Source organism: Colias croceus, chromosome 26 (assembly GCF_905220415.1).
Source record: "Colias croceus chromosome 26, ilColCroc2.1".
NCBI classification, from domain to species: domain Eukaryota; kingdom Metazoa; phylum Arthropoda; class Insecta; order Lepidoptera; family Pieridae; genus Colias; species Colias croceus.
This window is the reverse complement of record NC_059562.1, coordinates 3,214,773-3,237,109: the sequence shown is the minus strand read 5'-3', so window position 1 is coordinate 3,237,109 and position 22,337 is coordinate 3,214,773. Positions and strand designations below refer to the sequence as shown.

Here is a 22,337-nt window from a genome sequence, read left to right as displayed (position 1 = left end):
ACTTACTCTAGTACCGCCATATTGAAGGGACTCTGCAGATTGCCCAAGTACTCGCCGATCATCTGCTTGCTCAAGCCCTTCCTCGTGATGAGGAACCGAGCGACGCCTCGCGGCGAATTCTCCAGAAAGCCTCGCGATATCAGGTAAGCAATACCTCGCTCTGGTTTCTTGTTGAAAAGGTTCAAGCCCACGCGGTATTGCCGCTTGCGGACTGTTTCTGAGACCTGAAATTTTATACAAAAATTGTATTGTGGTGGGGTTTTTTATTTGAATGTAATAACTTACAAGACAATGTTTAGTGATACTTTTTTATTAGGAAATGTTAACAAAACCTTTTTTTATGAGGGGTAATATTTCCCTACATAAAACTAAATATTGGAATCCATTTAGTAAGTAAACGCCCAGCACGTTGTTTATTTGCAAAAAACTATAATCACTTGTTTTTTTTTTTTTTTAAAGTAAACCTAGCAATAGGGCAGGCGACTCACTTGGTGGTAGGTGATAGACGCCGCCCATGACGATCACAGCGTTGGGAACACTGCAATCGTATTGCCGGCTTTTAGGTGGAAGTTGGTTTTTCAGGAAGGTGTAGGCTCTTTGTTTGAAGGTTCCCATGTCGTATTGGTTGGGGAACACGGAAGGTGGTAAATTGTTCCACAAGAGTGTAGCACGGGGTAGGAAATGACGTGCAAAACGCACGGTTGTCGAGCGCCATGCATCCAGGTGGTGTGGATGATATTTTTGCTTGTGTCGGGCTGTGCGGTGGTGGAATTGTGCAGGTGGAATTAAGCCCGATGCTGTGCGCGTGCTGCACCGCTCCCCGGCTCACACACACCCACCTTGAGCGGCGGCTGGTCGTGCTGCACTGCTCCCCGGCTCACACACACCCACCTTGAGCGGCGGCTGGTCGTGCTGCACTGCTCCCCGGCTCACACACACCCAACTTGAGCGGCGGCTGGTCGTGCTGCACTGCTCCCCGGCTCACACACACCCAACTTGAGCGGCGGCTGGTCGTGCTGCACTGCTCCCCGGCTCACACACACCCACCTTGAGCGGCGGCTGGTCGTGCTGCACTGCTCCCCGGCTCACACACACCCACCTTGAGCGGCGGCTGGTCGTGCTGCACTGCTCCCCGGCTCACACACACCCACCTTGAGCGGCGGCTGGTCGTGCTGCACTGCTCCCCGGCTCACACACACCCAACTTGAGCGGCGGCTGGTCGTGCTGCACTGCTCCCCGGCTCACACACACCCAACTTGAGCGGCGGCTGGTCGTGCTGCACTGCTCCCCGGCTCACACACACCCACCTTGAGCGGCGGCTGGTCGTGCTGCACCGCTCCCCGGCTCACACACACCCACCTTGAGCGGCGGCTGGTCGTGCTGCACTGCTCCCCGGCTCACACACACCCAACTTGAGCGGCGGCTGGTCGTGCTGCACTGCTCCCCGGCTCACACACACCCAACTTGAGCGGCGGCTGGTCGTGCTGCACTGCTCCCCGGCTCACACACACCCACCTTGAGCGGCGGCTGGTCGTGCTGCACTGCTCCCCGGCTCACACACACCCGCCTTGAGCGGCGGCTGGTCGTGCTGCACTGCTCCCCGGCTCACACACACCCAACTTGAGCGGCGGCTGGTCGTGCTGCACTGCTCCCCGGCTCACACACACCCAACTTGAGCGGCGGCTGGTCGTGCTGCACCGCTCCCCGGCTCACACACACCCACCTTGAGCGGCGGCTGGTCGTGCTGCACTGCTCCCCGGCTCACACACACCCAACTTGAGCGGCGGCTGGTCGTGCTGCACTGCTCCCCGGCTCACACACACCCACCTTGAGCGGCGGCTAGTCGTGCTGCACTGCTCCCCGGCTCACACACACCCACCTTGAGCGGCGGCTGGTCGTGCTGCACTGCTCCCCGGCTCACACACACCCAACTTGAGCGGCGGCTGGTCGTGCTGCACTGCTCCCCGGCTCACACACACCCACCTTGAGCGGCGGCTGGTCGTGCTGCACTGCTCCCCGGCTCACACACACCCAACTTGAGCGGCGGCTGGTCGTGCTGCACTGCTCCCCGGCTCACACACACCCACCTTGAGCGGCGGCTGGTCGTGCTGCACTGCTCCCCGGCTCACACACACCCACCTTGAGCGGCGGCTGGTCGTGCTGCACTGCTCCCCGGCTCACACACACCCAACTTGAGCGGCGGCTGGTCGTGCTGCACTGCTCCCCGGCTCACACACACCCAACTTGAGCGGCGGCTGGTCGTGCTGCACTGCTCCCCGGCTCACACACACCCAACTTGAGCGGCGGCTGGTCGTGCTGCACTGCTCCCCGGCTCACACACACCCAACTTGAGCGGCGGCTGGTCGTGCTGCACTGCTCCCCGGCTCACACACACCCAACTTGAGCGGCGGCTGGTCGTGCTGCACTGCTCCCCGGCTCACACACACCCACCTTGAGCGGCGGCTAGTCGTGCTGCACTGCTCCCCGGCTCACACACACCCACCTTGAGCGGCGGCTGGTCGTGCTGCACTGCACCCCGGCTCACACACACCCAACTTGAGCGGCGGCTGGTCGTGCTGCACTGCTCCCCGGCTCACACACACCCAACTTGAGCGGCGGCTGGTCGTGCTGCACTGCTCCCCGGCTCACACACACCCAACTTGAGCGGCGGCTGGTCGTGCTGCACTGCTCCCCGGCTCACACACACCCAACTTGAGCGGCGGCTGGTCGTGCTGCACTGCTCCCCGGCTCACACACACCCACCTTGAGCGGCGGCTAGTCGTGCTGCACTGCTCCCCGGCTCACACACACCCACCTTGAGCGGCGGCTGGTCGTGCTGCACTGCTCCCCGGCTCACACACACCCAGCTTGAGCGGCGGCTGGTCGTGCTGCACTGCTCCCCGGCTCACACACACCCAACTTGAGCGGCGGCTGGTCGTGCTGCACTGCTCCCCGGCTCACACACACCCAACTTGAGCGGCGGCTGGTCGTGCTGCACTGCTCCCCGGCTCACACACACCCAACTTGAGCGGCGGCTGGTCGTGCTGCACTGCTCCCCGGCTCACACACACCCAACTTGAGCGGCGGCTGGTCGTGCTGCACTGCTCCCCGGCTCACACACACCCACCTTGAGCGGCGGCTAGTCGTGCTGCACTGCTCCCCGGCTCACACACACCCACCTTGAGCGGCGGCTGGTCGTGCTGCACTGCACCCCGGCTCACACACACCCAACTTGAGCGGCGGCTGGTCGTGCTGCACCGCTCCCCGGCTCACACACACCCAACTTGAGCGGCGGCTGGTCGTGCTGCACTGCTCCCCGGCTCACACACACCCAACTTGAGCGGCGGCTGGTCGTGCTGCACTGCTCCCCGGCTCACACACACCCAACTTGAGCGGCGGCTGGTCGTGCTGCACCGCTGCCCGGCTCACACCCACCTTGAGCGGCGGCTGGTCGTGCTGCACCGCTCCCCGGCTCACACTCACCTTGAGCGGCGGCTGGTCGTGCTGCACTGCTCCCCGGCTCACACACACCCAACTTGAGCGGCGGCTGGTCGTGCTGCACCGCTGCCCGGCTCACACCCACCTTGAGCGGCGGCTGGTCGTGCTGCACCGCTCCCCGGCTCACACTCACCTTGAGCGGCGGCTGGTCGTGCTGCACTGCTCCCCGGCTCACACACACCCAACTTGAGCGGCGGCTGGTCGTGCTGCACCGCTGCCCGGCTCACACCCACCTTGAGCGGCGGCTGGTCGTGCTGCACCGCTCCCCGGCTCACACTCACCTTGAGCGGCGGCTCGTGCGCGGGGCGGCAGCAGGCGGCGGGCGGCGCGTCGCAGTACGGCGGCGCGTCCTGCCGCTTCCACACCGCGTAGCGCTCGCCCTCGTACAGCGAGCCCGATGCTGTGCGCGCGTGCTGGAACTGCTGCTCCGCCAGGTGCACGTGCGGCTCCTGCAAGTAACATAATTTTAATCTAGTTTTTTTTCCATGGATGTGGTGATTTTCGACCAATGAACGACCACTAGTCTTTATTTCTCAATATTCATAAAATAAAGTGCTAAAATGCGTATAAAATGCGTCACATTCACACGAGACTTTTTGACAAAAAAAAAATATTTGCTTTAATCAACGTAAAAAATCCTAACCTTAATCATCTATCTTAATAAATCGTCTAAAAAACACCCATTATGCCATCCCACTTCTGACATCAAAAACAATTTTTTTTCTCTAAATTATTATTACAAACATTTACCTGATGCCGTGGCTGATACGGCTGGTGGTAATGGTGCCTATGCTCTTGCGACGAGCTCGACGAGGAGGACTGCACGGAGGACATGGACCCGCCGCGCACAACTGCGCCGCACTCCGCACGCCGGAGCGATACTGGACTCTCCGCACTGGAGATAGAGTTGACTTTTGAATAACGATTATAAACATGCATGTATGATACATGGATGTGGCAATTGGGCATGTTCGCGACCGTTTTTTTTTTTTCAAATATATGATTAACAGCACGTTAATGATATTCAAGAAAAAAAATACTTGTTGAAGTGACGTATGACGTGACACTGAAGTTTCAATTTTACACACACCATTTTCGGTCGTGTGTTGCTCGAAATTAGCTGAATAAATCCATCAAACATTCCTGTTATTAATTTATGTTTATTTTTTCTATTTTTCGCGTATGGTTCGAATTAATAAACCAATTTCCTTAAAAACCTTATATATATTCAATTATACTAATTAATTATTCAGCTTTAAATTATGTCCAATAGGGTGTCCATTCATTCATAACTCCTAGGTACTACTAATACTCACTTGAGGGTAATACTGCTGGTCCGTTTGGGCACTTCTGGCGGAAACCGCCTCGCGTTGGCCGCCTGTATCGCCGCCAGCTGCTGCTGCTGTCGGGCTGTTGGTGACGACAGTGGCTTACCCCCTGATGATAGGAGGTTTCCGTATATGGGACCTAGGAAATAATAAATAAAAAAAAAATAAGTAGCTTATACTAAATTACTACTTTTGGTTTCTGGATCGAAGACATTAATACAAATGTTACGATATGGCGAAAGAATATTTATTTATTTATTAAAATTATGAGATTTTTAGGGAAGTTTAAAATTATTGATTGGTCGTATTCTTGATCGAAGTCGACACACACATCTGATACGAATGTCATACTGCTAATATACTTGATATATTTAAAGGCAAAAATATGTTTTGGTTGTATAAGTATCTCCACTGTTTAACTTTTACTTAACAAAATGGTATGATGAGTGAAAAACATTTTTCAAATTTATTTATTCAATTAGACTTCCTCTAAAAGCACTTTTGAATCGTCATTACGTATTTTTAACATTCGGAAAGCAGTAATTTCTATCGTTTTTTAAACACATAAAAGATGATCATCCCATTTTTGATACACAAGTCTCCTGAACGTTTTTCTACACAAGTTTCCAGCAAAAAAAGTTACCTGAATTATTTAATAATTGGTGATTATGTAGAGATTCATTGTGTGATGATGACGTCGATATATTAGTCACCGAGCCGCTCACAGAGCAACTGCACACCTGAAACGAACAAATATCATTACAATCTTATCTTATATAGTTGACGTATATAATAAGGTTAGTGTGAGTAAATAAGTAGCGGTATGATTTTAGAAGTATCCTTGTAGGTGATTATTTTTTTAATATTTTTGATGTTCAATTATTATTTTTTGAAGTGAAACTTCTTTAGGCGCGTTGCGTCATGGAGTAAGGCAACGATTTTCGTATCTTTGAACGTTGCCAAAGAAATTTCACTTCTGACACGTGTGCTCGGCACACCTGCTTTTTTTATTACAAATCAAATGAGGATCAGAATAAAGTTTGTATAAATTCAAACTTTATTCTCTTCTAAATATTTAAATTTTAAAGACAAACACGATTTTTTGTTTCTACATTGGAATGTAAAACATGTTAATTACTTAAAACCTGAATGATTATCATTAGTAAAAAATGCAATACATTGCATTATTAAATATTAAATTAATGAGTAATTAGTCTAAATTGATTATAATATAGAAATATTGTATTATGTCTCGTTTGTTTACTTATATTTCCCACGGTACGAGCAAAATATCAAAATTATATATACATTATTAACTTTATGTATATAATATTGTAATTGAAGCAGGATGAATAACTGTTTTTTTTTAATAATTATTATTTCATTTATTATAACGTTAATTCAGTTGGTATAAAGTTTTTTGCTTGTTATTTTGTTTTATCACATTATTGTACAAGTAACCTATTTTTAATTAAATAAGGAGAGAGAGCGGATGCTTATCACAATTTTCAATAGTGTTTCTTATCTATAATATGAACATATAAAATGCTGGTGTCATTGGGTTTGAAAGTAAATTCCTCCAAAACGTTAATATTAATTTTTGAATGAAAAATATATAAATGAAAAATAAAGAAATAACATGCATTAAGAATAAAATTTTTGAACTATTTATTGGTCTCTGGTACCCACTATATACATGTACACCGGCAAGTGCAGCACCAGTGTTTGTTTACTTAAGTAGGTAGATAATTTTAATACTTGTTTTACATTGTTTATTGCATTTATTGAAATAAACCGGGATCCCTTATAACTAAACTTTAGTGCCCAATGAGATCAACGATATCAGATATCTCATTATTTATTTTCTTTTTATTAAAACCCCAAATAATTTATATAAAAAATTATCATAGACTAACATTATCAACTAGGTACATAATAAAACTCACATCACTGCTATAAATAACAAAGTTAATATGTATTGCTATTTAACTTATTATTCAAAAAAAAACTAAAATAATTTACATACATCATAATTACACTTATTATCACAACAGCGTATTCTGATCACACGATTCATGAACCAAAAGTGCCTTTTCTTCACAAATCTCTTCACCAACATTTTACTTTTATACCGTTCCATTATTTAGCTTAAATAGTGGACGTTAGAACTGTTTCACATTAGAAGAATCACTGATAATGTTTAACATTGTATCATGATAGTCAAATTAATGAAACAAACACCTCACGCTATTTTAATCCTTACATGCATGTAATAAGGACTATTGTCGTGTGAAACAGTTTCGCAATGTAAAGATTAGGTTTTTGTACGATACGATAATTAAGTGTACAAATATTTGAAATTTTCGTAGATAACATCCGCGTAGCTTAACGTGAGAGAGCCATTGTGTATTTTACTGCAGATAAATAGAACTCTAAATAATTATAATTGAATTTAATGTTTTATACAAAACTGTTGCTATTGCCGGTTTCTACCGTTAATTTTAAACTCAAAGAAACTGCTAATCCTCATAATGTTGGTTGACGTTAACTTTACTATTTTAATAGAACATTATAACTGTGTAGTACATGAGGTTATACGTGGAATTAGAGAAGACATTAAACGAAGAATTATTATACAAACAACAGAGTAATAAATAATTGCTACGTCAAGAACCGTAATTATGAAAAAAACGTTGTGACAAGTATGGATCGTTTTTCCCACGCAAAAATATACACTATCAAAACTAGCTAGCTATTGGCCTAATAGATAGGAACGCGGGAACGTCATTTATTGGTTAGCTTGTGACGTCACGTGTTCTGATTGGTCAATGCTCGACGCTTGCTAAATTCATAGAATAAACTATCCGAGATGTGACATTTTGCGTTTGCTAAAAAAATTGAATTAATAACAAAATTAAGTGCATGTTGAGTGCATTTCGATACTTAATTTTAACATACTCGATGCTTGAATCTGATATGTTTTATAGCATTCAAATGCTTTATAAGGCAAGACACGTGCTTTAGGCGGAAGACGCGGATCCCGCCTCGTGATCGAATTGTTTCTAGTTTATAAAAATTTACATTTTAATGAATACATATTTATTACATTCTCGATGCTTATGAAATGCTGGTTCACTACAAAGTACTGTGCACTCATAGCCTAATCGGGATAAACTCAAAAAACGACTACACCGATTTTACTGTTTTTACCAATTATTAGTATGTAAGTATATAATTTCTCGTTTAAAAGCTAGTTAGATATACTCACTCCACTATCAGCGTCGCCCCTGTGGTGGGGTATCTCACTCGCGATCATGTGTATTTGGTGCGCGGACTGTTGGACGCGGGCCACCATCGCGTCTACGTCGTTTTGGTTTCTGGAATTATGTATTATTTGTTATTAACTACAGCTACAGTACTAAATGTTTATTAATATTGATTGCATGAATTGAGGTTTTGGGTTATTCATCACTGACCAAATGTTTTTGGTTTTGAATAGCCTGTTTTTGCATGATGCTTTCTTTTGTATTTTTTTTTATGAAAACGTGGTCAAATGATTCCTTATTATACACAATAAAAGAAAATTTATTAGATGAAGAGCTAGACAATTCAAAAAAGTCATTATTTTCAAAAATAAACTCCTAAAGTGCTAAAATAAGCGATGAAATTTCCTGTGGTTTTGTCCACGTATGTATCTGAGGGGCACAAATAACAATTACTGCTGTAACGTCAGTAACTTTTAACTAAGTCATAAAGCTTTAGTTCTAATGAATTTAGTCTAACTAAATAATGCACTAGATCTTAACTGTATTGTTAACTGATCTTAACTTTAAAATGCATTACCCTCAGCTTCATAATGCATTAGACTTGACTTTGTACGGCGCTTTTGTGTGTGGAAATTACATTTTTCGTTGATATAAAAAGATTTTGTAAATTTGAGGAATGAACGAATGAATATTTCATTTTGTATACAAAAATGAATAATCTTCTTTTTGAACACTACATCAATTATTCTAAACAAATATACTGTCACTATTTTGAACATTCTTCATGTTTTGGCAAGCGATTTATATTATTAGAATTGTAAACATCATCTATTAAATTATTTAACGTTTTTAATTGACTCATATGATTAAATAATTATATTAATGAAATGTTTGTTAGTCTTTAGACAACAAAAATTGTTAGTTTGATATCTACCCTCTTTTAAATTTTATTATCAATGATGTTATTGATATAAAATATAAATGTTAAATAATATATAGCTCACCCCATATCAACATCATGGCGCTCCCTAAGCGACATGGACCGCATCGGTCTGGTGAGAGCCAGCATCTTTTCCGATCCAGCTGGGCTCTTTTGCAGCATCGTGTTGGCGTAGATGTCGTTACCTGTTTATTAATTGAATATTTTTTAGTTATTTTATTTAGCTTATAAAAGTATATTTTTATGTGTATGCAAGTAAAATAATGTCCTTCTAACAGGAGTTAAAAACGATTAAAGTTGAAAAAGTGTATGTTTAATCACAAACATCTTACAATAGTGGCAATAACATTATTTTATCTCTACCATTTCCCATGCAATAGTTTAGCAAAAATAACACATATAACTTATGAGTCACCATTAAACAGATGAGAAAACCTTCCTAGTAAACTTGACAGACATCACGATTGATCAAATCGGATGATATTTTATACATACAATAGTCCGACACCTTTTACCCGAGTACCTACCAAACCTTCTCGAGCTAAAGAACTTACCGTTAACCATCAAATGCTCGCCATCCTGCATCCGTCTTGCATTCGAATCAGCCGCCTTGGCCATAGCAGTGATGGCGCTAAACTTCTTCAACAATTGCCGACGTCGGAACGCCCTTTGTATGGTGACGGCCGCACGACGCGCGCGCAAACCTCCGTACCGTCTCTCTAAGATTTCAACTTGCTTGTCCAGTAGATCTTGCGACATTTCATAACGGCTGCAATGGTGGTATTTTGATTTAGGAAAGTGATTTTTTGGATGTGTGATATGTAGGGGAATGTTTGTTTATATGTATCAGGGTGATCATGAGGTATTAGGTTACTTTTCTACGTAGTTTAGTAGCGGCTTTGATATATTGAATTGTATATTATAATTTATAGTAGTCATAATATAGCCTTGGGCTTCTAGCTTTTTTTTATTTTTTATAGCGACTTTAATTTATATTATAGCAGTAAACATAATAAAAATCTTTATCTTTTAATTGGCAAAGAGATTATATAATTATATAGATATATATCATTTACCTTTTATGGTTAATATAATGATGATGTTTTTTAGCTAGTTTATTTGCAATATAGTGATGTAATTCTTCGATAGCAATCAGTAGAAACTTATTTACCCCAAGTACTTATTTTATTGTTCAATTTATGCAAGATTGTTTCATTTTATAGCTATAGTATTTTTCATAGTATGATAATTACATACGTAGCCAAACTACAATACGATAAAAGAGTTGATATAGATAACTGTGAATTTTAATCAGATTTTAATAATGAATTACTGAATTAAGCCGATGTCTATCAGTTGTTAAGTAATGTTAAAAGTCATGCCATGGTTATAGTTAGGGTCAACTCACACCGAAAGAGCGGCGAAGGGCAGCGAAGCGGAGCGCAGTTTCAGTGCCATATGAATTTTAACTTTATTTTCATTACAATACTTATTATCGCATGAGAAACTCGAACGGGGAATTCCGGGGAATTCCTGCGGCGCCGCGGGCATCCGCGCGACTCGTTCGAGTTTCTCATGCGATAATAAGTATTATAGTAATGAAAATAAAGTTAAAATTCATATGGCACTGAAACTGCGCTCCACTTCGCTGCCCTTCGCCGCTCTTTCGGTGTGAGTTCACCTTTATAGTTATAGTTTATTGTAAGTGAATGAGAGAGGATCCTATTAATTTGCACAGATTCTAATGGATATGTGACAGATTCTATTACAAACCATGCGTAGGTTAAAGACACGAACACAAGAAGTTAATTGATACCGTTTCTATACTTTCAACAATTCCTTTTCCTTACGTAATGATCAGATTTTGACAAAACTTATTAAAGTAATGTCAAAATGGAATACGTAAGTCAAACGAATTATTTGTCAGTATGGTAACGGGTCATTAGGTAATGAATTTGCTGGTTTATAATTGCGTGTAAGAGCTACGATCGGAATTATGTCTAGGATAGTTAAGGCCACAAGGCTAGGCATTCCTGAGGTATGGACATACCCTCGTGTCAGTTTTCCCCTTTTTTGGGGTAAACTTGTATCTTTTTGCGTTATTCCCGTACTGCCAATGATCCCAACGTCTGTGCCTCGCCTATGGAAGGAATTCATTTTTCAACTTTTGTCTCGACTGTAATATGTGTGTATTTCTGTAGTTTTTTCACGTTTGCATCATGTAGTTCCCAGACTTTACACGTGTTTTTATCCATAATTGGATTCCGCATGGCTTAAATAATGTAAATAAACACTCGGCAAACCACTCTATATTATATAAATAATAAAAATGTACTCCTGTTAACATTAAAACATTCAGTACTATTTGTATACTACATTCTCTAACATTCTCTAGTAAATTCTAGACCATACCTTTCCATATACCCCGATAGTCCCTTAAATAATATGCTACAAACTTAAAACATTCATCATAATCTCATCATAAAACTTTCAACCACATCCACACATCTTTATCTCTATCTCCAACTATAACTCTTCACACAAAACCTTCTAGAACATTCTAAAACATTCCAGAAGCTTCTAGAATATTCTAGAACGTTCTCGAACGTACCTGTTCGTGTGCACAGCGAGGCCGAACCCCTCTGGCGGTGCTGCGATGTACAGCGGCGGCGCCGGCTCCGCGGCTCCTGCGCAGAGCCCCGCACCGGTGGACGCGTTGGACGCGGAGGAGCATGACGAGTTGGAGTGGTTTAATGCTGGAATTGTTACAGATATTATTATTAACCACCATTTTTTGTTGCACAGATATAGCTTTATGATATAGGAAAATAGTGAAGCTGTATAACAAAGAGGCTATCCAATCTTGCAAGATTCTTGCAAGATCTTGCCAAAATGAATTGTCTAGGAAAAAATTTCTAGGTAGGTACCACAGGTGGTCTTTCCTAATTAAATGAGTATTACAGAAAAATGGTGTTTTGACGATTTTTCCATTTTATTGATAATTAAAACGCTTTAAGTTCATGTAATTAGAGGTAAATATGAAAATGTGTTAGTTTAAATCATTCATCAATATTCTTTAACAAGTCATGCGCAAAAATTGGCACCAAAACAATTTACCCTTTATTAGGAATAAATTGTTTCCTGTCGCTTCACACGTTCACAAGGCCACCAGCGGCTTTTCAATTTTCTTCATACACCGACATAATTACAGTACATCATTAATTACCCTTAACTTACCAGTCACGTGATACGTGTACGTGACATAAAATTGTGAGCAACATTATAATGTGTATAACCAGACGCTTTATGTTGTGTGGTTAAAGTTTTTATAAGTTTGAATAATGAACAGAAGTTGTTTTTACTAAATATTTTCTTCAAATATTTGGTAAAAACATCTTCTGTTCATTTAGTAAACATAAAAATGCTCACTTATTTTTAATATTAATTTTATAAATGTTTTATTTAATTGTGTCAAGTGTTCGAAGTTCTTAGTTCAACTTGTGTATGAGGTAAATTTGACTAAAACTAATAAGACCTAATACGTGATAATAGTGAGAAAATCAAATAATATTCTAATCGAGTGTGTCGTTTATTCTGCGCCAGAAGAACTGTGTTTACTGAAAATGGTGGTCGAAATATTATAAATGTGCTGGTGCGAGTAGAACCCGTCTGGTGGGTGCCGCCACAAGCGATGTGACCACAAAGCAACTCACCGGGCATGGGGCGATGCACCGCCGTGACGTACCGGTTGCCGTCCATGTACCCGCGGTCCGGCTCCGCGTGGTGGCCATGGTGGCCGCTGTGTATGCTGTGCTGATGCGAGTAGAACCCGTCTGGTGGGTTCAGCGTCACGCCGCTGCTGTTCTCCTCCTCATCGACTTTTTGGGAGAAGCTGCAACAATAGAACATCACGGTTAATGAGTGTAATAAGAAATCATGTTATTAAAATATTAAAGAGAAGAATTAATTTGAGACCGAAATCATGTTGTAATCTTAGGTTGTAATAAATACTTTTTATCGGTTAATTATGAGTAATAAAGAATTGTATTTTTTCAGTACATAATAAATTATGTATGACCATTTTAGGCAACGTCTTCTGAGACACAAATAACAATCACATCTAGTTCAAGAGACGGCAACGTAGTAAAAATATGAAAAGAGGATAATAAACGTTCTCTTTTCATAATCACAGAGTTCGTTCCACGTCCACCCCATCTAAACATGACCGTTCTAGTATCATTAAAAACAAAGAAATGTTCAAAGTATTAAAAATTACAAGATGTGCTTTTAGAAGACTCTTAAAATTACAGAGGGAACAAGAGAATTGTATAGCTCTATGAAGACTATACAACACTAGAAATCTTTTGTTTCCTACATAGGTACTTTTATACCGTGTTAGCTATAACCAATCGTCTGAATAAAGTAAGCAATTGATTTAATACAAAACTAGATACATTAGAAATCTTTCTAGGCATCTTCTTGGTTGGACGCGTTTCGGGTCTATTGCACATTGAATAAAATATCGTTGGTCTAAAAGGATCAAATTGATGGAGCATTGGTCCATTGGACCATAAATAAGAACAATTTAAATACGTCCAAAAGTTACATGATAAATGACAGAGACAATACTTATAATGTCACGGCGTAATAACTTTGAAATGTCAAAATATGATCGGGAGGTCAAAGACAAGGATATAAAGTTCATATTATTATTTTGAAGAAATTATATTTCATAAAAAATTGGCAAAACAATTCGTGTTCGTACATCCTATTTTAGACGGGTTTTAAACTAAAGGTGACTTATCACTGAATGTTATATTTTTAATTAAACGTAATTAATCACGTAAAACACATTACACGTTACATTCTTTGAATATTATTGAAGACAATAATGTTTGTAATCATCATAATTAAAAAAAATTATCGCAAAACTAATCCTCTAATTCAATTTCTAGTGCCGATAACCGATAAAAATTAATTGAAAAACATGAGTAAAAATAACATTCCACGATTGCGTAAATAATTGATAAAATTATATCATAACAAAATAATCTATAAATCTTAATGCAGTAGAAAAAAATTGCAATAGAAATAACCTCGAACATTCAAATCTATTATTCAATTTAATATTGTAATTATAATAAACAATATATAATAAACATTACAGTAATTTTGTTCGTTTTATCGTAAAAGGTCGTCAAATTAATTCAGACGGCGACGCTACTAATTCGTAAGCTAATTTCTTAATGTTCTATTAAATAAGGCTTATTTGCTTAAGTCGAAAACAAGCAAAGCGTTGTTAGGAATTTTAAAACGATTAAGGGTATTTTAATAAATTATAGCTTGTATTGCCATTAACATTCCAATACAATAAATAAAATTTATAAATTAATATTTTGAGGGTTTGCAACAATATTACCTATAGCTGTTATTACTAAACAATTACTATAGACACAGTCAAGGCCCAAAACGTTCTTATCACTTAGATGTATATTTACGTAGTTTACAAAAAAGTCCTGCGTAAAAGAAAAAAACTCATCAATTTAAATTTATTTATTAAAAAACACAATTCACTTCACAGCGGAAAAACATACTACTATATTCGAATAAAGTGCCCTGTATTTCTAATGTTTATTAAACCTTTGATTTAAAATAACTGGCTTAAACTAACTTCATAGTTTAACCATTTTATTTACTCAACTAAATACAGCGCTACCTTTTGAAAAATAGCCCAATAAAATAAGGATTTATTAAACGTCGCATGAAAGCTGGAAAAATTTATTATTTTCATTTCATTTGAAATATTCACTTTAGTTATATTTGATATACGAAATAAACGGGGTATAAATTCAACAATTTTATTTCATCCCTTTGTGCAAAAACTAATAGTTAATAACATAAATTTCCTATCAAATTGTAGTATTATTAAATCTAATCTAATCTAGGTAACATTATTTTATATTTTGTCCTACCATTCTTATTTTAGCTTTGTATCCGAAATAAAGTGGAGACGCCTGAGCATGCTCGGGCCACGCGTGCTCAGGCGTCTCCACTTGAGCGGCTCGGCCAAATGAGCCGCTCATTCGTCTGAGCATGCTCAAGTGGATACCAGGCTAACTATATCTAACGGGCAATTTACAAAAATTCATCATTATAATCTCAGTCAAATTCAACATCATTTCCAAACTTCTAAATTGAAGTCCATACAAAATTCCTGTAACGAGCATCATTAAACCCAAACCAAAAATTTATTTATTCAATTAGACTTCTAGAAGAGGTTTTGAACCATCTGTCAGTATCTTAACATAGTTTTACCATTTGCCACCTGTAATTCATTCCTACACGTAACAAAGTTAACAAATCTATAGCACCATATTCAAAACAACAAAAAACCAGTTTCACTATCAGGAAGCCCTCGAGATATCTCATCAAATCTTATCAACATTTCGAGATATTTCCAAACGTACGTATCTTCTAGGTACTATCAGAGTCAATATTTGCAGAAGACATCTGGGACGCTCTCACGGACCCTCGGATAAGGACGGAAAAATACACAGTATTAAAGTATTCAGTTCAATGCAATGCTGAAATCTATGTGATTTGAAAATTTAATTCTGTTTATACGCGATTTTGAGTAAAATTACGTCGAGTTACGTTGAAGAGACTAGAAATGTATATTGAGGAATTATTTCTTGGGTTAGCTTTTTAGCTCTAGGAAAAAAGCCCCCTTCAATATTTCAACTTTCCATACCAACCCATGCGTAAAAATAATAAAAAAGACATACAGCAATACACTAAACATGCGGGCTGAAATGAGAGCACCTTCATTTAATGAAATGGTCCAAAAATAATAAAAATACACGTGACATACTTACTTCGGAAATGAATACGAATAAAAAAATATGTATTTTCATAAATTCTATTGCATTAAAATTTTAAATGATAGAAAAGAAAATACGTAATTGTTATACAGATTCGTTATTTTACATTACATTTCGTTTACAACATAACTTGGATGTTTTTCAAACAGGTACTTACACACTAAACACTCTAAAATCAAATAAAGTAGAAGAACAGTTTTACGATAATATATTCTATGAACACTTAGACACCTAGACACACGTTCAGTTACAAAATAATCTAGGCTATATTTCAATCTATGAGTAACATGCATACATGCATACACTCTAGACCATATAACTGGACATTATAATGATCTACATCTCATACACATGGACCAGTGGAGCGTACAAATTTTACAGTAACTTTTCCGTTGTTTACGCCAAACCATGAATAATTAATACCCAATACTATAACAAAACTCAGTTCTATAAAATTGCTGGAAACAGTTAAGACTTCATTTCACACATCAATGACTAACCACTAGACACTGAGAAACTAGGCTATGATATATTTTACAAGAGCTAAAGACCCAGGTCTTCGTCTACGAGTATATTAGTTATATTGACTTAAATAAAGCCTATTTTAAATATGTTGATTATGGAAAAGGTCTTCTTTTGTTAATGTATTTATACCTAGAAAGACTTTTATTTATAGAAGAGTCAAAACATTGATCAGAGCTAAAATTAAACGATAAAAAATAAAGCTTATCAGCATGATTCAAGCATAACATTATTCATCAACATTTGATCTTATCTGCAGATGTTTTGAGATATACCATCTTGGATAACATCTTAAGATGCACCAACATACTATGTTATTTTCGTTTCAACATAAGTATTAAATGCTTGATGCAAACGATCTTCCACATTAACGAAATCTCAAAAAGAACATTCCCCACTTTGTTTCCCGTTTCTTTAATTATATTCTTGAAATAAAGTCTCCCAAATAAATGTCACACATTACTCTCCGATCAACATAACGATGCCATAAATCACTACCCTAAAACAAGCAAATTAAAACGAAGAATGCCATAACTGATTTTATCGTCCGTGTAAAAGCTTTTCTATTCCTTTTATAGTATTAGTTCCATAAAAACCAGTTTATTCATGATGTTTTGAGACATATCTCTAGGTACTTGGCAATCTGCCAGAAAACTGCAATAACTAATACCTAGGAAATACACCGATTGTAAATTCCATACGTAAATGTCACAAACAAGGTCATAATTCCTAACTTTACGATGTTCGAACAATTGCTGGTGGAGACAATTGAGAGAAAAAGACTTAAAATATATGATGGTGTCGTGTCGTAAAGAGGAACTGACTTGAGCAATATTGGTCAACTTTATCTCTTATCTTAGCAATTTCTTAACTTTTATGGCGTAAATTTCATTACAAAATTTGAAGCAGGAAAATTTTAAGACGCTATTGATTTATCGCTAATGCTTCAAAAGATAATCTGAATAGGATCTTAAAAGTGGAACGAAAGCTAACTATTCTAGAAATTATTTGTTTATTATTTGCATCATAAATCGCAGACTTCAATGATAGTGCTTTTATAAGAAGCGCCGAAGGAGTATTAGCGATAGTCACGATGCAGTCGTTTAGAAAGTTCGAGAAAACAGAGATAGGTACAATAATTTGAACCTCTCCGTATCTACATTAACATCACTTCTGTATTGACATTGTTTTGACGAGAAAGTCTATGTAAATAACGTCCATTGTATCACAGATAAAATGCATATTTTACATGAAAAGGATATTAATACTACTGATCCTAATCGCAAAAAACATAATATAATACTAACAGATGTGAATACTGAACAACCATATCTCGTGTAAGGTGGAAAAAGAAATAATCCTATTAGAGGATTTAAAGTTATGGAGGCGTGATAAAAATCTCTGTAGGTACTCAAACATTTCTCAAGCGTTGACGTAAGGTACAGGTAGAAAAATAATCTTAATATAGATAAATCTCGTGTCACAATGTTTGTCCTCAATGAACTCCTAAACCACTTAACCGAATATGATAAAATTCGCACACCATGTGCAGTTCGATCCAACTTGAGAGATAGGATAGTTTAAATCTCAAATCGTTTTAGATAAAGCGGGCGAAGCCGCGGGCGGTAAGCTAGTACTTATATATAAATAGATAGAAGCTCGCATTTTTATATGTATTTTAAAGAGGGTCTTCCACGATCGCGATTATACATATTTCAACGCTTTGGTATTGCAAAGCAGATTTGTCATATACAGGGTTACTTGTAAAACACCAGCAACCTCGCAGGACAAGATAGCTAACATCATAAGTAACAACATTTGTTCTACGACTAGGTATATAGGTTTGATATAATAATATGTGCAAGCAAACGTAGACGTTTAAATAAGATATTATTTAAACTATTGAGCGATCCTAATACAAATTGATTAGACCAGACATCTCCAAGTTATACTGATTTGACCTCGTCTCGTTTATATACAAACATCAAATCAAACATAACAAACATACGTGAAGTCTGATCAAAGCTACAGACACCATGTGCCACATACGATGATGTAACTACACTATAAACAGGCTTCACAAATCCGGTGTTAAATGCAACCATTCAAAATCCAACTAAAATTAAATTCTAGACGGTTCCCGAAGCCAATATTAATAAAATCCGAACTAGCAAAATCCACAGTAACTTTCGAACACCTATGAATTCTGAAGCGCGGAGTTTCAAAGTTAAATCAAATGTGAAGTGTAGAGGAACGGTTCCGATAACACTCGTACGGTTTACCATTCGTGATATTTTTTAGTTTTTTACCGACATGTACGTTCTTGTTTTTTGACGCTATACTGTGTACTTCGCAAACGTTATTCAAGCAGCTTTTTTGGCAAAATTAATTTGCGAAAAATGGGAATTTTCTTTTCAGTATAAATACGATTAAAACATTTTTTTTTCTTATTGAGGTTTTCTTTTATAAATGCATATTCAAATAAATACACTACTACGATAGTATAAGAACAAATAAACTAGTTTTCTAAAACTATTTACCTCATAATACTAAAATATAAATAATAACATACATTTAGTTTTCAAATTGAAATTGTGCACTTTAAACATTATACACATTTGCTACGCTGCAGCTATATGCACATTATATTAGTTTTCACTGCATCACTCACATTCATATCTAGTATAATTTCACTCACAAAGAAAATAAAAAAAACGGATAACACCAAATTTTAAAGCAAAACTGCCTTAAAACCATTGTAACGCAGACACAATGCAATTATACATATAACCAACTTTCCACACTATTACTACTTTCATAATATAACAGATACGCGGGCTATTGTGAAACATTTGGGTATAATGCGAGCATAATGCCCATATGCAAATCGGAAACGACGCTAGAAAACGTACTGAAATAAACATAAATCGCCGTTCGAGTCAAATACCTAATTAGATTTCGCTTTAACCTTGCAATGGCATAAATCGTAATATAACCCTTATTACGTGAAACATTCGTGTCATTCTTGAGCAAATACACTGCGAGCGATAACTACAATAAGTTTTTATGGCACATATAATTTCAGAGATAAAGCTTGCCAATTAATTCCTTCCCCTTTATTGGAGCGGCGCCAGTACGCAACCTTGTAGAACACCCTTAAGTGAAACGGTACATATGTTCCCGTTTGTAAATTAAATTTCTCTCTTTATGAACTTCGTTACAGTTCAATTCTAGGTCAAGTGAGAATATGTATTCCCGACCAGGTCAGGTCACCGAGATTTCATAAGTATAAACAAAAAAAGATGAGCACTATCAGGTAAAAGGCTAGATGAAAAATTTTAACGAGGATGTTTATTTAAAATTGTGTTAACATTTTATGAATATTTGTGTTCCCCGCTGTTGAGTATAATGTTGGATTGTGTGAATACAGAAGCATGAGGGCCTCGCGTCTCGAGTGTATTTGTCAAATGAAAGGAGATGTCCCATTGTCGCGGAGGGGCGGCCATCTATTCAGTCGCAGACTTGATTAATACAGCTGAATGCACCTCGTTGCAGGAATGACCCAGTTTCTGAAAAAATGGTTATTAAACTGCCCACGTTCGTGAGGGCGAGATTGCCTGGTTTAACGAAATAGGTTGCGGTTTTCGTTTTTAACGTTTTCAATCTCGATTTTAAATTAAAAATATTGTATTTCTTTTATATTTTAGTTGCTGCGGTGTAACAATCAGAATCTCTTGTATTTGCTCTACAGTTGAAACTAAAAAATATTCTATAATACAGCCCTTTCTACGTTGCATTTATTATAACTCAGATAATAAAGTCAAGCTTAAGTAAACTAAACACATTTCAATATTCATAGAGCCATGCCTCGGTTTGGTTTGGTTATTGAATTTTGGATCCAATCCAAATTATCGCAATAAACTTAGCAAGCACAATATATTCAAGTGTAGACCCAAATCAAATCAAGACCTAAATACGGTATAACTAGGTCACACTCTGTTTGAGACTACAAATCAAAACTTGGTGAATTAAGTAACTATTACATTGCGGCCCTCGGGTATATCAATTTACTAATCGAATGCTATATATGAATTTGCAAATATGAAGCGTCTCTATTTTATGTCGTGCTCTTTATTATTTTTAATTCATATTTCATAGAAATGCTAAATTATGTTACTTGGTTTTGTCAGTTAGTGGCGTCATTATTATTTTTGGCCCAAACTTAGTTGTGCTACGTTGTTAGTTATACAGACTTTTCGTTGTCTAGTTTAACGTGACCGTATATAGAATACACATTTGCTAAAATTAACAGGTGACATTTTAATTTAAGGTGTTCATTGTAAAAGTACGTTTATATATTCTTATCTTCATCTCTATACTTATCACGACTTTTATAAAATATCTACATTGCAAATTACACTTAATTATTCGTGAAAATATTCCTGATTGTCTTCGTCCCCATTCTTATCACAACGGTTTGGTTACATTATACATAGTACATATCATACTATACGTAATGACTTCTTACCCGTAATCTGGCTTCTGACAGAACCAAGACCTGGTCAGCTTCGCCGCTTCCAGCAGTACGCCGCCGAGATCACCGATCCTCATGCCACCGCAGCACCCATCGCCCTCGCCCTCACCCACTAGCACTACTTTAGACTCCGACTTCGCCACTTTGACCACTTCACTTACAACACCAACAATATCTCATTTCACTTTATCATTTGCATCGTTTATTTCTCATCGATTATTTACATCAAGTTCATTACACGTAAATGATGTATTGTCAACGTTTCCTTTATTACTTTCACTTAATTTAACGTCTTTTCTTGTATTATCATTGACCTTTAAACAGAAAATTACGTTATTGATATCGTAACCATGCTAATCGACTTATTGCACGACACTGAGACTATGCATTTACGATTACAGGTAAAACAAACAGTGGGACATAAAGTATTTAACCTTGAAGACATTCACTCGATATTACCGTACAATAAAACTATCCTATGAACTTAATTGTGCAACGATTATACTAACAAAGATATTAAAATGAAAGACTATACAAAAGAAAGGAAAAGCGTGAGCAATTATAATAGCTCATAGAAGACCATAATATCTGCAAGTCATACACAATTTGAATACCAATGTGTACGTGATAGATGTGGTCTGTGGATATTGTAACCTGATTTTATGTCTCATGTGGATTATTAGAAACTATAGAAATCGGAATACAGGTCCGGAACGAAGTTATTCGCCAGAGAACGAAAGTTACCGACATAGCTCACCGGATTAGCAAGCTGAAGTGGTAGTGGGCCGGTCATATGTGCCGCAGAACGGACAACCGCTGGGGCACACATGTCTTTGAGTGGAGACCGCTGACCGCGGCTCGGCAAACGTAGCATAGGACGCCCTGCTACATGACTGAGGCTTATGTCCAGCAGTGGAAAAATGGAGGCTGATAATGATGATGATGATGATGATAGAAATCGAACAGTTCATTGAAGTTAAAATGGACAACAATTGGCTGATTGAAAATGAAAATCTTTAGAATAAAAACCAGAAGAACACAACATTTCAAACAAATTAATACTTACTCGTATTTTGTATAATTTAAAAAAAGCAAGACATCTTAATTATATGCAAATATCAATATTACTATTGAAAAAGACAATATTCGCACAATGAAAAACCATGATGTCACCGCTATCATAAAATATGGGAAACCACAGATGAACATAATGTGAATTTTTAATGAACCAAAAGAAGCTTCATTCATCATCAATATGATTAGACATCGTGACAAAATTACATAAATAGACTTTGTTTATGTACATACATCGTCAATACAGAGAAAAGGAATAAATTACGGGATACACTTTTCAAAATCAATTTGCAA

General features: G+C 38.5%; 1 protein-coding gene across 5 annotated transcripts in view; it reads right to left on the bottom strand.

Moving 5' to 3' along the window:
* LOC123703576 (IQ motif and SEC7 domain-containing protein 1) overlaps window positions 1-22,337 on the bottom strand; it is a 171,929-nt gene that overhangs the window by 9,117 nt on the left and 140,475 nt on the right. For 2 of the 5 annotated variants that reach the window (XM_045651657.1, XM_045651658.1), the window contains exons 2-13: window positions 20,964-21,283; window positions 12,746-12,924; window positions 11,644-11,788; window positions 11,083-11,172; window positions 9,587-9,801; window positions 9,097-9,217; window positions 8,095-8,203; window positions 5,470-5,566; window positions 4,815-4,965; window positions 4,249-4,393; window positions 3,780-3,947; window positions 7-224 (exon numbers count right to left, since the gene is read on the bottom strand). In XM_045651657.1, coding sequence (XP_045507613.1) covers window positions 7-224; window positions 3,780-3,947; window positions 4,249-4,393; window positions 4,815-4,965; window positions 5,470-5,566; window positions 8,095-8,203; window positions 9,097-9,217; window positions 9,587-9,801; window positions 11,083-11,172; window positions 11,644-11,788; window positions 12,746-12,924; window positions 20,964-21,046 — 1,721 coding nt within the window. In that variant the 5' untranslated portion in view covers window positions 21,047-21,283. The remainder of the gene's footprint in view (window positions 1-6; window positions 225-3,779; window positions 3,948-4,248; window positions 4,394-4,814; window positions 4,966-5,469; window positions 5,567-8,094; window positions 8,204-9,096; window positions 9,218-9,586; window positions 9,802-11,082; window positions 11,173-11,643; window positions 11,789-12,745; window positions 12,925-20,963; window positions 21,284-22,337) is intronic. The other 3 variants (XM_045651655.1, XM_045651656.1, XM_045651659.1) reach the window with 2 other exon arrangements.